The sequence below is a fragment of the Chionomys nivalis genome, chromosome 5, assembly GCF_950005125.1.
Source record: "Chionomys nivalis chromosome 5, mChiNiv1.1, whole genome shotgun sequence".
In the NCBI taxonomy this organism is placed as follows: Eukaryota; Metazoa; Chordata; class Mammalia; order Rodentia; family Cricetidae; genus Chionomys; species Chionomys nivalis.
This window is the reverse complement of record NC_080090.1, coordinates 61,074,202-61,091,246: the sequence shown is the minus strand read 5'-3', so window position 1 is coordinate 61,091,246 and position 17,045 is coordinate 61,074,202. Positions and strand designations below refer to the sequence as shown.

The following is a 17,045-nucleotide window of genomic DNA, read 5'->3' as shown; positions in this document are numbered from 1 at the left end:
AAAGACAAGGATCTGCCTGGTATGGGCCTGGTAGGGAACGGAGCACAGGAAGGAAGCAATGGGCAGGCTGGCCCTGTCTCTGAAGCTAGACAACCAGCTAGCCAGCCTGCAGGGTCGAGAGAGAAATGAGAGTCTGCTGGGTTCCTGGGAGACTGTTATTATCTGCCATGGGAGGGGACGGGGGGGGGGGAAATGAGAGTGACATTAGAGGTGGTTTCCTAGAGGTGTGACACAGCAGGAAGCTTAGATGGAGGTTTAGGTGGGTACAGGAAGATAGACACACTCACGTCAGACTGATGGTGCTGATGCCAGCTCATAAAGCAGACAGAGTGTGAATGCCCACATTTCTCTGTAAGATTTTCCTAATGGTTGATAAAGGGAGGCAGAGAGAAACAAATAAATGATAGTGTTAGATACTTGCACTCTTCTCTCTCCCATTCCTGCCACATTCTTGTTCAAGCCTCACAGTCTTTCGAGGGTGGTGAGCTCCCTACCCTCAGGGTAACCTCATTGCCTACATGGCTCTAGAATGATCTTCCTCCTGTCCTGAATCTGAGGGAAGGGTAACAAGTTCCTCAGCCAAGGTGCAAGACCTTTTAATCTCCTTCTTTCTGGATCCTTCTTTCCACCTTCTTTTATCCCATCCCACTTCCCCAGCACCCACCTTCGAACCTGCACAACCACAGAAGTTTCCTCTGCAAGAAACATTCCTTTAGCCAATTTTCCCTTCCTCACCTTGGTATCTACTTACTTATATCCAAAAGCCAAGTTAAGTACCTCTTCCTCCGTAGAAGCCATACTGACTTTTTTCTTCCATTGCCTGTGAGATCATTGGCCAAGTTCCCATATGGCCTGAATCATGGTATCTATTTTACTTTATCAGTTTAGACTATATTGTATTTGTCTTAGGGTCTCATAATTCCTCTTTAGACATCACTACCTAAAACTGCCGGAGATACATGTATCTCAAGTGTAAATATTAATTAATGATAAGAATTCATTGAGTATTTGTTAGATAGCCAAATCTGTGTTTGTCAATATAGGAAATAAAAATGTTTGGTAAGAACCTTATAAAAACACTCAGAGAATTCAAACAAGCAGAAAAATGTGCTTTGATTTACAACATTTTCAAATAGCTTGGGAGCCAGTAATACCCATGAATCAATGTAGACATAAGTAGTCACGACTCATGGCTACAAAAACCTAAGCCTCTGTGCACCCGGTTCACAGTTTCTATCATTTCTGTGAAACATGTGAACTATTCAGCACTTAAATGTTCTATATATCACTTTCTATTTAATTAAATATTTGTTTTAAAGAAGCTTTATCCGCTGCTAAAAAAATGGAAAGCTAGTTGTTGTGTGCCATAAATAAAAAGATGCCTCGAAAGTAAAAGTATCATTTAAAACTGAAGAACGAGAAGAGACCAATATTAATATGATTAAATGACAGTTACATGCAAGAATACCAGGTCTATTGCCGCGGCTGCAGCAGCTGCTGCTGTTGAATGATGATCAGAAAGGGCTCTGTGTTCAGTCAACCGTGAAATACTAGAATAAACTGGGACTGGGAGTTGAGATTAGGGTCAAGGTTAGGGTTTCGCTTCCATCTTAATTTAAGAAAAGCTGAGTTGGAATGTGGAACCATCCCTGTTTGTTCAAGGTTACTTAGAGCTTTGTTCCCACTCGTGTGTCCTCTCACTAGAGACGCCCTTTCACCCCCAGACTAACTGATAGACGACTGACAAGCCCCAGGGATCAGAGGTGGAAAGATCAGGGAATAGGAAAGAGGAGGGGTAGAAGAGGGAGAGCAGGAATCCTTCTGACACATGCAAATCGGGGACGGGGGGAAACCCTCTGAACAGATGCAAGGAATAAGCCAGAGAAGGAAGGAAATGTGGTCAGGTTGGCTGCCTGAGAAGCTTGTTACAGAACCCAGAAGCTGGAAAGGGAAGCCTTGACATAAGGTAAATGAGGCGTGTTAGTTATTTCTCCCCAACCACTGCAGCAAAGTAACCAACAAAAGCAACTTAAAGACAGGAGGTCTTATTTTGGCTCCTAGCTGGAGGATCCAGGCCACCATGGCATCAGGCCTGATGGGGGCAAAGGAGGCAGTCAGTCATGTGGCATCCGGAATAGAAACTGCAAAAAGAGCTGGAACTCAGCGCCCTTTCTCCTATTTCTTCAGTCCAGGCTCCCATCCCAATTGATTATCCAGCTAGCATTCTGGGAGGTTCTTCCTACCACAATTAGTCTAATCTAGACAGTCCCTCAGACAGATCCAGAGGTTTCTGTTCAAAGGCACTTCTAAATCCAGTCAACGTGACAATGAAGATGTCCCCCCATAGGAGGGTTTGCTAACAGAGACCTGAGGCTATGTAGCTGAGCAGCAATACTCTACGGCCAGTAACTCTAGGCACCCCCACAGCTTTTGTTCTAAGTTAGGTTTTCTGGGACCAGATCCTAAAGAGGGATTCTCGTTCAAGTTATTTACTGGGGTGAGTTCTTATTTAAGTGGGATACTGAGAAGAGGATTGAAAAAACAAGGAGAGATCCAGAAAAACCATACACTCCCTTTATATGGAGTCCAAGAGATGCTCTGGAGGACGAATTGTCGGGCAAAGAAGCTAGTCTTCTGTACCCCGACTTCAGTCACTGCCCAGAATCTGCTCTGAGGTATAAGGAGAAGGAAGAAGTAACTCAACCCTCAGAGAGGCAGCTGTAAGCCACAGCAGTCCACCTGTCTAGCAGCTAAGGGTCGGGCTTCCTAGATGCTAAAGAGCATCCAGGCACAACATCACCAGCAAACAGCACCTGCACAAGTCAAGGACAGGCTGTGGGTCCGCAGCTCCACAAACAATATTTGAAAGCCTTCTGCTTGCAATCAAGGTAAAGCTTTAAATCTTAAGCAGGTAAATGAACCAAAGACCTAGGCCCTTGGCTGCCCACTTCACCCTCTGAACCCTCTCCCACAAAAGGAAGAGGGAGGTTTAAGTCATGTCTAAATTTCCTAGTACCTATACCACTTTTTATTTCTAAATCATGGCACGCTAAGATAGCTGGCGTCACATCAAATCGAAAAGGATCCAGCTTCCCAGGGCAGATAGAAATCTGGAAGGCTCAGCGTCCTCAGCAATACAAGGCCAATGGCTCAAAGTTTAGGTAGCTAGGTCAAAATCAGAGGAAGGGGATATGAGAAAATATCAGTTCAGGGCTCTGCCTGAACTCTGATTTAAAGAGTTTTGTACCTTATAAGAGTTTCCTATCCCAAGGCCTGGGATGCTGAGAGGGCAAGTGAGTGGGAGTTTAGAAGGACCAGTGAAGAGTAGCCATAGCAGATAAACATGTAGCATATGATGACACAAAAAAAGAAATGGAGCCAGGAGGCAACTAGCAACAGAGATGCTCCCCAACTTATAATAGGGGGTGGCACATCTCCAGTGAAAATTCCTGGTAAGCTGAAAGGTTGTTTAATATACTAACCTACTAAGCATCACAGGTTAGCTACACAGTGTTCTGCCCTTGTGGTCACATGATTGACTGGCAGCTGTGCTCGGCGGAGCACATGCCCAGCCTAAGGAGACAGTATAGCATGGTGAATCTCTAGCCTAGAGAAAGGCCCAAATGCAAAGTGCAGAAACTAACAAATGCAGATAGCTTTATCACCATCATAAGATGGAAAATTCAAAAGTTCAGTTATCACGAACGCAGGACTCTCCATTTCTCTGACCTGTCTCTTGTGGCCCCAGGAATCCTGGGCAGGAGGGAAAGGGCAGCACAATGCAGTGTGGCCTGAGTCTTGAAGCTGCAAGGAACCCCTTCTGTGTCTGGGTATCTTGGATTCTCTTGACCACATGTTTCTACCTGTTGCTTCGTACAGCACACACCAAAAGGATCACACCTTTTCAAGACTTCTTGAGTTTTTGCTACCATCATTTGACATAGAAGATTTGGGGGAACATGGCCAAGAATTTTGAGTTTGGGGGCTTGTCAGTTACTAGGTCAAGATTAGATGGTAGGAACCAATGTTGTCACCGGTGACAGACCTGGGGTGACTCCTCACAAGAGGACAGTTAGAGCCTGCCGGGATCTGTTTGAAACCAGCCTTAGGGTGGAGGGCAGAACGATGTGGATAACCAAGCCCTTCTCCATAGCATGTTTCCCTCCCATTGCCAAAGCTGCTGGGGCAAGATGCAGTACACAGTATTTTTTTTTCCCCACAGGGCTAGATAACATCCACAGGATAACAGCCCAGGGCCGCTACGAGCTGCGAGTTGATATGAGGGATGGGCAGGAGACAGCCTTCGCCTACTATGACAAGTTCGCTGTAGAGGACAGCAGAAGTCTCTACAAGCTCCGCATAGGAGGCTACAATGGCACTGCAGGTACCTGGGGGCCCCTTCCTGACTCCATGGGCAGTGGGTGTGTGTTCCAGTCCTGAGCTGCAGAAGAAGCAGCAGAACTCACCAAGTTCGTGAACTATCTGGTAGCCGTGAAGGAGACAGTTGGGCCATTCACACTGATTCCTCCTATCCATTCAGGAGACCAGGAATCAATTTTTTAGGGCTTTAGTTTTCTCCCGTGGAAAAGTATAATAAATAGTGATAGCATCTAGAAAATTATGGTAGTGATGTCTGTCCCATTTTACAGAATAGTCAGAAATTTGGCTGTAAGTGCAATATGTCTGTAAAGTTTACTTGGAAAGAATGTCATGGGAGAGCAAAGGGTTGCTTATCTAGATTATCCTGTGTGGGCTTCCATTTGAAGAGGGCAGAACTATTTCTCATCTTAGTAGGCATCTCCTTCCAATGGCAACTAGGAAAATGACCTTTGAACTAAGGAAACAATTCAGATTCCCCAATCTTTAAGATGCTCCCTGTCTTAGGGTTTCTATTGCTGCAATGAAACACCATGACCAAAAAGTTAGTTGTAGAGGAAAAGAGTTTCTTTGGCTTACACTTCCAGATCACTGGCCATCACTGGAGAAGGTCAGAACAGAAACTCAGCCAGGGCTAGAACCTAATGCAGAGGCCATGGAGGGGTACTGCTTACTGGCTTGTTTAGCCTGCTTTTCTATAGAAACCAGGACCACCAGCCCAGGGATGGCACCACCCACCATGGGCTGGGTCCTTCCACATTGATCACTAATTGAGAAAATGTTTTACAGCTGGGTTTCATGGAGGCATTTCCTCAACTGAGGCTCTGTCCTCTCTGATGACTTTCTCAGGTCAAGCTGACACACAAAAACCAGCCAGTACAGTCCCCCTCCCCCAAACATCAGCAATCACCCTAGCACCTCATGAAGGAGCAAAGGATGTTGCTCAAGTGTTTCACTGGCCATGCTGCCTTTGTTCTCCCAAGTGTACCTGGTCGGGTTTCCAGTGTTGATTTTTATGGCATTTTTACCAAGCAGAACAACCATCTGTTTCAGCGCCACGTACTCACAGTTCCATGAGAACACCTCGCCCGAGCTAGCCCTTAGCCGTTGCCTAATGTGCCCTATTACAGCATATTTCATGAAGCCTGTTCTACTGGGTACGCTCCTGTTTGGTACATGGGGTTACTGGACATCTCAGTTCTCTGATTTTAGAGTTAAATGCTGGTGTTTGATTTTGGCGGCCTTTCCTATGACTCTTGGAATTAAAATGAACCTCGAGGTGTTACCCCTCCAATTACTGCATCTGCTCCATTGTTTCCGTTCTCAGCCAGGTATTGTTACTCTACAGAGAAAACACGCGTCCCTTTGCTATTGTTCACAGCTGAGTCACTCACAGGAGCAATCAGAGAAGCCTGAAGAGCCCCAACAAAAGGTCCAATTTGCCACACTTTGAGCATAAAACAGCCATTGAAATGGACATTAAACAAGATGTCAGACTAAATCATTTCAAAAACTAACCATTTACTATTCACTCCCTAGAGTTAGAATTGCACCTACAGAGAAGCCTTTCATGCTTCTCCTACAGGAAGAGAAACAAGCCGCCTACCTCAGTTTCCGTCTCCCCTCATCCCTCCACTCCATCTTTCTCTCTTCAATCTGGTTTGTTGTCTGTCTACCTTGGGTTCCAGCCCTGGAAACCTTTCTCCCAGGCCAATTTCTCTGCTGCACCCCAGAGGGCAGAACTGTTAGACTGCATGCCCCTCCCCTGGGTCAGAGGCCAGTGCTTCCTAAAGCTTGGCTGGTCAAATTAATGGTGATTCATCCTCTTCAATTGATAAAACCCTGGGTTTATTTAGGCTACACCATTTCTAGGCAGCTGCACACAGTTCATGTTGGGATACAAAACCATGCCCCACTTCTTCCTGGCATTTGTAACACTTCCCAGTTCCTCTGGCTCTTACCACTTCTCCTGGCTCCACTGGCAACCAGCCACCCCAGGGCCTCCAGCATTTCTGATGGCCCTCAAGCTCCAAGACTATCTACTGAGATTCAACCTGAGACTTCCAAACCGTGCCATCAGTAAGGGCAGAGCAACTCTTCCTGCCTGGTTTCAGGGGACTCTTACAGAGTAACCACCTAGTTTAAAACAGAAAACGCTGGAAAGTAGCTTTCTGCATAATAAATGGTACTCTTAGGTTAAGGATACTCATATAAGGGTGTCTGTATTGTACACAAAGGATCTTTAAAATCTGCCTATTAGTCTGAAATCACGACCAAAAAGCAAGAAGTTGCAGAAAGACTAGGAACAGTGGAGGGGAAGACTTGATGGACTCCCTTGGGTCAGCTGTATGGTTGCAAGGAACAAGACCGGAGGGCAGTGACACATACCTATTAGAGCATACCAAAGGTTGAGATGGACAGATTGAGCACTAAGGCTAACCTGGACTATATAAGAAGACAGAGTAAAAAAGGGAGGGCAGTGGAAGAGAAGAGGGAGGGAGGGAGAGAGGAGCAGAGAGAAGAAAGGAGACAGAAAGATTAATTCCGGAAAGTCTTGGCACTGAAGGAGAAATTGAGTCTTTACATGGAGGGAGGTCTTGTAAGTCCATAGTGACATAATGGGATTTGGGTTTTAGAAAGATCTCTAGGACAGCCCCAAGCAGGATACCGGAAATCTGAGGGAAGAACAGAGAGACCAACTGGTGGCTGCTGTATTAATCCTGATGGGAGATAACAGGAGCCCTCGCTAATGTCAGAGCCGTGGGAAAGGTATGAATCTGAACAGCGGCACAAGAGAGAAAGTCAGGGCTTAGCTCACGTCCTCACATCTTGAATATATGAGGTGAATGTGTGAGGAGGGAGGGTACAAAGACCAAGGGGACCACGTCTGAAACTATTGGTCAGCAGCATCAAAGTAGAAACCAGAAAGAACTGGTGGGAGAATAAGGATGCAATTACTCCAGCGTGTACAAGGTGAGATGACATGAACGTGAGCAGACACAAACCCGTCAGTGAACTGATGTCAGCAATGGGGCACTGGAGGGTAAAATTGAACCCAGAACTTTTAAGGTAATGGGTTTGAGTAGAACTTGGGATAAAAGAGGTGAAGGTGATATTTAAGAGGGGAAGAGGAAAATATATTTCCTGCCTTTATCAAGAAGGAATAGAAAGAAAAACTGTTTCAGTCGGTGGGGTTGGCTCTGGATGAGTACAACATCTGAATCCTTCAAAATTATATGGAGATGGGATGGGTATGAAGCATTTTCCTCCGTGGCCAGAGTTCACAGAAGTACTGAGTGGACGCCAGGAGCACACGTTGGCTGCCATAGAGTCAGAACTATGCCCCTCTTAGAGGAAAGCGATCTTAAACATATCTAAGACAATTTTCATTCGACAAACAATGTGAGTTACTCCCCAGCATCTCCAGCCACAAATCCAACCACAGGTTTTACCAATCATTATAAGCGAATGATAGTCTGATTCTCACCTTGAATAATCAGTTCACCTAAGCCAATACACAACATCACTGACAAGGGAACACTCAGTCCCCATTTGTCTCTGAGAGAAAATCTCACTGCGATGTTAGGCAGCCTATCTGGTGGTATTAGGAATTTCCCTTTTCCTATGTAGCCACAATTTTCCTCTTTGCAGTCTCTGCGCATCCCCCCTCCCATTTCCCCACAGAGTTTATTTATATGTTCTTCTTTTTCAACAGCTCATCATGTATTTGGCAATAGTGACCATGGGTACTTTCTCCCCACCTAAACCTGCTTCCCCCTAAGACATAGCTCATGCTCCTACCCACTGCTTCTCTGGCATTGGTTATGATGCCTCCGTCACCCTTGTTGTTGTAGATTGTAACTCTTGGTGCCCTTGTTCCTCTTCACAGGCAGAGCCAAGTTCTCAGGTGTGGGGTACTGAGTGCAGGCTGATCAGGGCCAGCAAGCACAGGGGAAAGGCAGGATAACTTACACAGTGGAGATCCAGAATGGTCCAAATCATCGTGGCTCCCTGCTGTCTCCAAAGGACACAATGGGGACCTGAGTGTTATGAGTCCCAGAAAAGCCTAGGGGAAATAGACAGTAGTGTTAAGATAAAGCTATATGGATAAAGTTCCCAGCACAAAGAAGTGGATTAGAGAGGGAAACAGTGACCCCCCCCCCGTGAGGTAACATGGAAGGAAGGCTCAGCCTAGCCGTGTTGCGGCTCAGAAGGAGCAGGAGAGTTAAGCCAGGGTTCCATGTGGAAACGGACTCCTAAATGCTTCTGATTTTCGTTTTTGCAGGAGACTCCCTCAGCTATCACCAGGGACGCCCTTTCTCCACGGAGGACAGAGACAACGATGTTGCAGTCACCAACTGTGCCATGTCATACAAGGGTGCTTGGTGGTATAAGAACTGCCACCGGACCAACCTCAACGGGAAGTACGGGGAGTCCAGGCACAGCCAGGTAGGCCATGTTCTGGCTGTGGTCAGAGTGGTTCAGAGGACAGAACCCGTTTAAAAAGAAGTACTAGGAGCCTGAGAAAAGACCACGCAAAGAGCATTTTGTGGGAGATCAATTCATCACAGGCTTAGTGGCACTCTAAAAGGGGGCCCCAAAAGGAAGAGAGCAGAAACCTAAAGTAACCAAGGCTATTTCCCAAAGACTGCAAGTCTACAGTCTGGGCTAGGTGATAAACAGTGGAACACACTCAGGGAAGCCCCCTTAAAGTTCTTGGCAAACCCAGAGGTTGCTCACCCCAGGTGGAAACCACCCAAGTCTCTGCGTCACAAAGGAGCTGTCCACAATTACACTATTCAAAATGCTTCCTCCTGGTTGGGATCTTGACACTTGTCATAGTCACCCTAGTGCAAGAAACCCCTGCTGGCAATAAGAAATGTCCCACAACTTGCCTTATATAAAGCCCCAAACTGTTAAAAGGGAAAGCTGGAAGGAGACCCAGCTCTCTTTGTCACACTGGGAACCCTGCCATAAACTGCTTGTTGACCGAGAAGAGCTAAGTCCATAGTGGATCTCTCTTGATCCAGCCATTCTCTTCTTCTCCAGCTGTGGGGGCAGGGGGATCTGACATGTTCCTCTCTCCCACGCAGGGGATCAACTGGTACCACTGGAAAGGCCATGAATTCTCCATCCCCTTTGTAGAAATGAAGATGCGGCCCTACAACCACCGGCTCATGGCTGGGAGGAAACGGCGAGCCTTGAAATTCTGAGCACTGGGCAGCCAGCTACCAGCCAGACGATCTTTTCTGTCATTTGTTTGTATTTTATAATATGAGACAAGGGGGGAGGGGCAACAGTAACGTGCTTCACAACATACTCAGAGCATCTGAAGGAAGCAGGGATCAGTTAGGTACCATCTACCCATAGTTTCTGCTGCCTTGGAGCCTGACCCTCGGGCTACACGCTCCCTGCTAATCATTCCTCCATAATCATCCCCTCTTTTCTCACAGAGGAGGAAAACTGGGGAGTTGAAAACACAATTCAAAAACAGACCATAAAATACAGATTGTTATGGTGACAGGCACACACACACACACACACACACACACCTTCTTCCTCTACTCTCTTCTGAGACACCTTCCTCTTCTAAATAATAGTAAACTGGTCACAGCCAACCATGGCCAGGTGACCACACCAGCGCAGGGGAGCTCCAGTAAGAAAGCTTGGCCAGTCTCCTCTTAAGAGGGAAGACACCTGCCACACCCCAACACAACAGCCCAAGTTCACTGAAATGGGATAAAGATTTTCACATTCTGACACTTAACACGCAGGAGGAGTGGCTTCTCTTCCAGCCCCACCCCTTCCCTAGTTCTATCCCTTAGAGCCTATAGACCTAACAACCCAATCATTGTTGCCAGGCCGGGCGGTGGTGGCGCACGCTTTTAATCCCAGCACTCGGGAGGCAGAGGCAGGCGGATCTCTGTGAGTTCGAGGCCAGCCTGGTCTACAGAGCTAGTTCCAGGACAGGCTCCAAAGCTACAGAGAAACCCTGTCTCGAAAAACCAAAAAAAAAAAAAAAAAAAAAAAAACTCCATTTGCCAAAGCTGTCTGCCCATGCCCCTAGGTGTCATAAGCCACTGTCATGGAATAACTTTGGTGGTGAGACTTGGAGAAGGGTTTTGTTTTTAGCTTACATCAGGCATTGCGAAGGGACAGGAGTAGAAATCAGGGCACCTATCAGGGAGTCTGTAAGTCCCACTGGAAACTGACCTTACTTAGAGATTCTTTTTTGCATTTCTGATCAAAGTTACTATGCATTCCTTCCCCTGATGTCCTATGAAGGTCTCTAGTTCTGTCTTCAGTCGGGCTACCCTCAGTGCAAGTGGCTTAGCAATAATCAAAAAAAAGTTGTATGAGCATCAGCTATTCTGCTGACTAATATATCGCCCTAGGAGGAGAGAGAATGGTTGTTCTGGTCTTTTGTTTTGGTCCTGTGGTAGGTAGAGCCAACCCCTCCAAGAGGTGAGATCATGAGAAACATTTTCCTCACCCCTTTATTATTCTGCTTTGAGAAGAAAAATGAAAAGTGCCAGAGGAAATTGCATTTAGAACTCCAAAGGTGAGAGGAGTGAACTCTCCACCCCCACATGATTTGATTTTTAAGCCCCGGGGAACTGGAGGCTATAGAAGCCATGACCTCTCAGCTTCTCCTCAAATCAAAACCCAGGCAGTCTTCCCTGCAGCATCTGCCCAAACTGCACCAAGGTTCTCAGCTGGTCTCTCCCTGTCCCCACTCCTCCCCGAGGCCCCACTGTGTCCGCTACAGGGCCCATGGCTGCCATCTGGGGCATCTTGTACCTTTGCCAACCAAGTTACAGGATCTAACAGACACTATCTAACCAAGCTTAGGACCAGAAGCAACAGGCCTCTTGGAGGACAATCACACGCCTAGCATTGTGAAGTTGGAGTCAGCTTGCCATTTTCTGTAGCCTTCTCCATCTTTGTGGTGGAGACTCATTGCCACACTCACAGCCAAACAATACAAGTAGAGTTTTTATTTCCAACATGTACTTCAAACAGCTAAGAGAAAGAAGAATAAAGAGGAACCTATAAGTTATATGAGATTTAACTATATAGCCCAACCATGCAGCATTGGAGGTAAACAACACTCAGTTAGGGACTTGAGGGCTGTGATATAGGGCCACCTCTAAGACCTTGATGGGTTTATTCACATCTTTGGGCCTCAGGTTCCTCACCTATTGAATCGGAGCTTAGACCAAAACGATTTCTAACACCCCTTCAGTTTTCAGCCCATAATATGAATCTGTGATAGGGAACGCAAAATCCAAGTTGACCTTGGTTCACCATCACAATTAAGGAAAAGTCAGAATTCACACAGAGGAGATGGAGGAAGGGAAGGAAAAAAAGGAAGGGAAGGAGACAGTTTCAGAACTCTCTCTCACACACACACGGTGGGGGGGGGGGACAATGCCAAGAGAAGCTGAAGTCATTATGTATTATGTCTGTGCAAGAGAGCCAAGGACCTGGGTGTGCCCGTACAGCCCACCTCATCAAGGAAGCTGAAATGGAACAAGATTGCATGTCATCAGTTCCAGGGAAAAATCAAGAAACATCAATGGAAATCTAAACCTGCCTTTCATGGGAACTATTTTATCCTGTGGAACATTTTTTATAAATAGTATTGGCAGCATCACCTAGAATCGTTTAAAGGAATTGTAAAGGAAGGAAGGGACTTCAAAGATCAGCTCATCCGACCCTCTGTAAAAGGGTTTCTAGATTCCTTTTGTTAAGGAGAGAGAGAGAGACCCACACCAAACTATGTTTTTAAGAGACTGTGCAGTCCACTGTCTTCCCAAGATCCATGGCCAGCTTGATGCAAAACGTGTGAACTTGACTGACTTAACCTCTGCACCTCTGCACTGGGCTTCTTAAAGATTCCTATCTTATCCGCTCCTTCCCACACCTGGTTTTGTTCCTGACGAGGCAGGCAACAATACTCAGCACCCATCCTAAGCACCCAACTTACCCATAAAGGACTAGGATTGACTTGAAGTGGACCCTGTTAAGAAGATGAGTGTAATTGCAGACACTTTAGAATACACACTTACAGGAAAACCCAAACAATAACAACCAGTCACTAGTGACCGCCACGGATTCATGACCGAGAATAGAGAGCCAGGGGGCTCTGCTCCTCCTCTTTGCATGCCCTGTTGCTGATTGTTTCCAGCATATTGAATTCACATTTTCCAAGGGCTGGCTCTGGAAGAGATTGACTGTGAAGACTCTTCGTCTGGGATGACAAACCTCTGGTTCCAGGTGACCTCGGGCCAACGAAGAACCCAGAGCTCATTAAACAGGAGATTGGTTTGTAAAAGAATAGCAACATGGCAGCAGGGAAAAGTGAAGCAAATGTCTATGGGTTTAGACTTCCCCTCTCCCAGCTACCAACACCCTATCTCTAAAGAGGTGAGGTTCACCCCTAATATCTCGTTGCCTTCCACTGGGGAGCCAATCAGCTCCTCACAGACAGAACACTCATTTCAAAGGCGAATGTATAGTACCCAGGTTGCCTTGCCAGCGAGCTGGATGCCTAAACAAACTACCCTAAACACATTTTTACCTTCAAAAGTCCAGCGTCAGGGCAGAGCTATAGATTACAGGACAAGAGGTCATTAGAGAATCTTTTCAAAGCATGGGTTGAGAAAGGTTTGGTAAGTTCCCCTTCGTCCTTTTCTCAGGGGAGGGGGTGAATGGGACCCGTGAGAACAGCGGATGCACCAAGCTGAGAGGGCAGTCAGTGACCACACTTGAAAATGCTCCTGAGGCTTAGCATTTGCTTTTTCCTCCAGGATTTCCAGAAGCTGAGATACTTCCCCAGGATTGTATGGAGGAGTGGAGATCATTTCCCACCTCTATTTACATTTTACCAGCTACTCTGAAATGTCTATAACAAGACTCTGATAGACTCAACCCAATTCCAATCTTAGAGGAAATGGGATAATGCTTAGCTTACCTCAAACTTGCCTAGGCTACAAGAAGGGGCTTAGGAGCCCCAGAGATGGGGTGGACCTTTAAGGTCTGGGGTTCAGTCTCTCATCCATCCTCCCTGAGTGGCCAGCTTTCATTCTAATAGTAAAGGAGTCAAGGTTCCCCTCTGGGAAGAAGGGGGCAGAGTTAGTTGGCTCCTGGCCCCATGGTTTGGGGCTTCTCTTTATTGTCCCGCTGAGTCCTCAGAACAAATTTCTAAAGTTCTTTGACTAACTGCTTCCCTTAGTCTTTGTTTCTTCCACAGCCCAACTCTCCCATATGTGGTAGCATCTCTCCTGATAATATTGCAGTATTTTGGCCCTGCCAGGCAAAATGGGGACTCACAGAACAAATGAAAACTGCTCCAATTAAGCAGGAAAACCAACTCCATTAGTAAGAGATGCCATGAGAATCAGGGAACATTCCTGTTTTCGGGGATGAGTTGATGCAGACCTGGGTCCCTTTGGAAAGAGTGACTTTAGTTCAGCCTAACTAAATCCATGCTGGATTTAGATAAAGCCAGTTTTGTATTCTTCAAGCTCTGAGAAAATAGCTAGGAAGAAGGGAGGGGGGTGTAAGTTAAATAAAAGAAGCCAATGGAGACTCATAAAACAGAAGCAAATCTTAGAGATGGTCCCACAACAGAAACACAGAAACCGGGCGAGTGGCCATGGTCAAGATGACAGCACTGGCTTCTCTAGTTCTGGCCTCTAGACAAGGTTCCCATGGATTCAGTCCTTTGCCTGCATCAGGAAGTCACCGGAAGCCGTACTGTGCAGAAGCAAGAAGCAGTAGGGTTTTCTTTGTTGCTACACCAATCTTGCCTCAACCTCTCTTTTCCTTCCCAAGCTGGCACAGCCTGGTTTGTCATCGGAAGCATTTCTGATTTATTTTTCAAGGTCACTCTACTCCTGAAACATGACTTCATTGCACCTGCAGTGCTTGGTTATCCAAATGTCCTTGGCAAACCTCACAGTCTTTGGACAGTGTTACTTTTTTTTTTTTCTAAACAGGAAATCCTCTCTCCTTCCACAGCTTAAGAAGGCTACTGCAGAGTATCGGTTTAACACAGCCCTTGTTCCTAAGAGGGCCTCTGTTAACAGAACAGCACCCTATTATCCGAGCTGTGAGGCTGGGCTGATGCTCAGTTTCTAATTTAGAAATATTTAACTCTTTCAAAGCCCCCTTATGGATCCTTTCCTGAGCATGGTCAATGACTACTTGCTCTGGTGGAAAAAGTACAAGAAACCTTGAGATGCAGGCACACCATACTGAGAGACCCTGGGAGAGGGTAGCATTGGGGGACAGATACATGGATGGAAGCTGTTTTCTTCTAGTCAGTGGCTTCACGGCCCCCAGAGAAACCTATTGCCTTTAAACAATCCATCATTCTGAACTAACATGCTCAACCCTGTCTCCTAGGCAAATGTTAAAAAAACACTCCTTTGGAGCCAAAGGAAATTCTTGAGATCACCTAACATGACCCTCTCACTTCATGCTCAAGTAAAGCAAGGCCAAAACAGACAAGCAGCTTTCCTAGTTTGCACAGCCAATGAGGCATAGAGCTAGGGGCAGGCCTGGTACAATATTTTTTATTTAGATTTTGTTTTTCCTTTAGTAGAGACTGAGAAAAATAGTTCTTATTGCACACCTATTGATCAGATTCTGTGCAAGGGGCTTCACGTCAATAACTTTATTTAATCCTAACCAAAATCCAGAATCAGTTTTATAAATGAGGGAAATGGAAGCACAGGATTCTTAAGTAACATGCCTGAAGTCACACAGTCTCTGAGGAGAGCCATCATCTCTGATAAAAATGTCCTTGACTTTTTCTGTGTGTAAAGCAGCTGGCACAGTGAACCACACAGCTGCCATCTTGGATCTCAGTAACATTCTCATGGAGGCCTTTCTAATTCCATCCTTCTCTCCATTTCCTTTTAACAAATGGAAATTCTTGCTCTACCCCAACCCCGCCTCCTGCTAAGTACTCCAGGGGATCCTCAACCCCAGCAGTCAGAAGTAGTAAGAAATAGCCTTGCAGCAATTCTTTCTGTTAAAAATTTTGAAGATAAGGCCAGGACACAAATGTGGTTTCCCACCCCAGTCCTGGGGCAGCACAGCAGCCTCCAAACAGAACCAGGATCAAGGAAGGTGGGACCACAGGATTAAGTTCCTAGGGTATCAGTTTGACCCCAGAATTTGCAAAGAGTTATGAAGTGTGTTCAAACAAGCTACAAATAGCAGCAATTGCAAACATCCTATGAATTTCTAGGCTGAGATCAGCAGGTGCAGGCCAAATTCTCATAACCCCCTCCCAGACTCTCAAGGCTCCCTGAAGGAGCACATCTGAGGACATCCGTGAAGACGAGCTACAAGAAGGTGGGAGAGGAGCTCTATGTATTCGTTCCCTCAGGTCTTTCTCCCACTCCTCACCCCACTGAACCAGAAAAATGTGCTTCAACCCTGACTAACTTTGTCACTTTAGAAAGATATCAGAAACTTGGTGGTTTCAACCATCAGGCAAAAACTCCAACACTGAACCCACTTTTCCTCTCCTTGAAAGTTTATGTTAAAAGAACTAGATTTCCCAAGAGGGAATTCAAGTCCCCTCAGTGTGGTGGCTCCTTGGCAGCACCTCAGACATACATTAGCTACAGCAAACACTGCAGTTCCTGCAAAAAAATCATCCTCGAGGGGAGCAATCTTATGCAGACTCCTTTCTTCGCTACCACCCTTCAAGGCCTAGTTCCACTGTGGGGGCTCACAAACAGGGGTCAGAATCTGTAAGAGTCTATTCCCTCCTGCCGCTCCTCAACATACATACTCTTCCCTATAGTTACACACACACACACACACACACACAATTCCAAACCCAAGTATCCTCAAGCCTACAGGAATTCCCAGGTGCCCTAAACAAGTCACTGTGACCCTGAGGGATTACTACCTGGGGCTCCAAGTGGATGAAACTCAACCCGGTGGTCTCTCATTTGTCATCCTGAGAAATCCTAAGCACCAAATCCCTCAATCCCTCCGAAATTGAATTTGTGGTTTTAACCTTTAATAGCCTTTTCAGGAAAAAAAAAAAAATAACCAAGACCAATTTACTGACTTTGTAGCTACACTGTACTTGAAAAGGCTCTTACGTAAAAGAAAGGCCAAAAGGAAGAAAAAGACGAAGAAAAGGGGTGTATGACTATGCTCCTCAGGTTATGTACCCTCTGATGAACGAAAATAAACAGCCAGAGAGGAAGGAAGAGGGAGAGCCAGCTGGTCCCATCCCTTCATGGCACTGTAGCTCAAAGACTGGAATCTGCTTGTTAACCATTGTTAACTAGTATTTTTAGTCCCGGTTGCTTTTAGCCTCTGTATAGTTCCTTTTTTAAACACATTTTCTATACGTTAATAAAAGATCCTGAAGGAAAGATATGTCTTCTCCATTCTTTGGGGGAATTATGGGGTGGGGTGCCTTTTTAACCCTGGTTTTTCTGGGTTTTTCCCAGCAGTTACCAGCCCACTTCTACCCACATGCCTCCTCTGCATCACCCTTTTAAGTGAGCTGTCCTTGTCCCTAGTGTCCCTGCTCCCTTTTCTGTGTCCCAGATCCACTCTGTGACAGTGGTCCAATCTGCCTCACTCCTGCTTCTCTCCTGGCACCCTCAACCCTGGCGTGCCCTGTG

The 17,045-nt window shown here is 46.1% G+C and overlaps 1 protein-coding gene across 4 annotated transcripts in view; it reads left to right on the top strand.

Annotated features, from left to right (window-relative positions):
• Tnr (tenascin R) overlaps positions 1-16,771 on the top strand; it is a 406,965-nt gene extending 390,194 nt beyond the window's left edge. For all 4 annotated transcript variants that reach the window (XM_057769771.1, XM_057769770.1, XM_057769768.1 and 1 more), the window contains 3 exons: positions 4,223-4,384; positions 8,663-8,826; positions 9,471-16,771. In XM_057769771.1, the coding sequence (XP_057625754.1) occupies positions 4,223-4,384; positions 8,663-8,826; positions 9,471-9,590 (446 nt within the window). In that variant the 3' untranslated portion in view covers positions 9,591-16,771. The remainder of the gene's footprint in view (positions 1-4,222; positions 4,385-8,662; positions 8,827-9,470) is intronic.
• Positions 16,772-17,045: the final 274 nt, after the last annotated feature.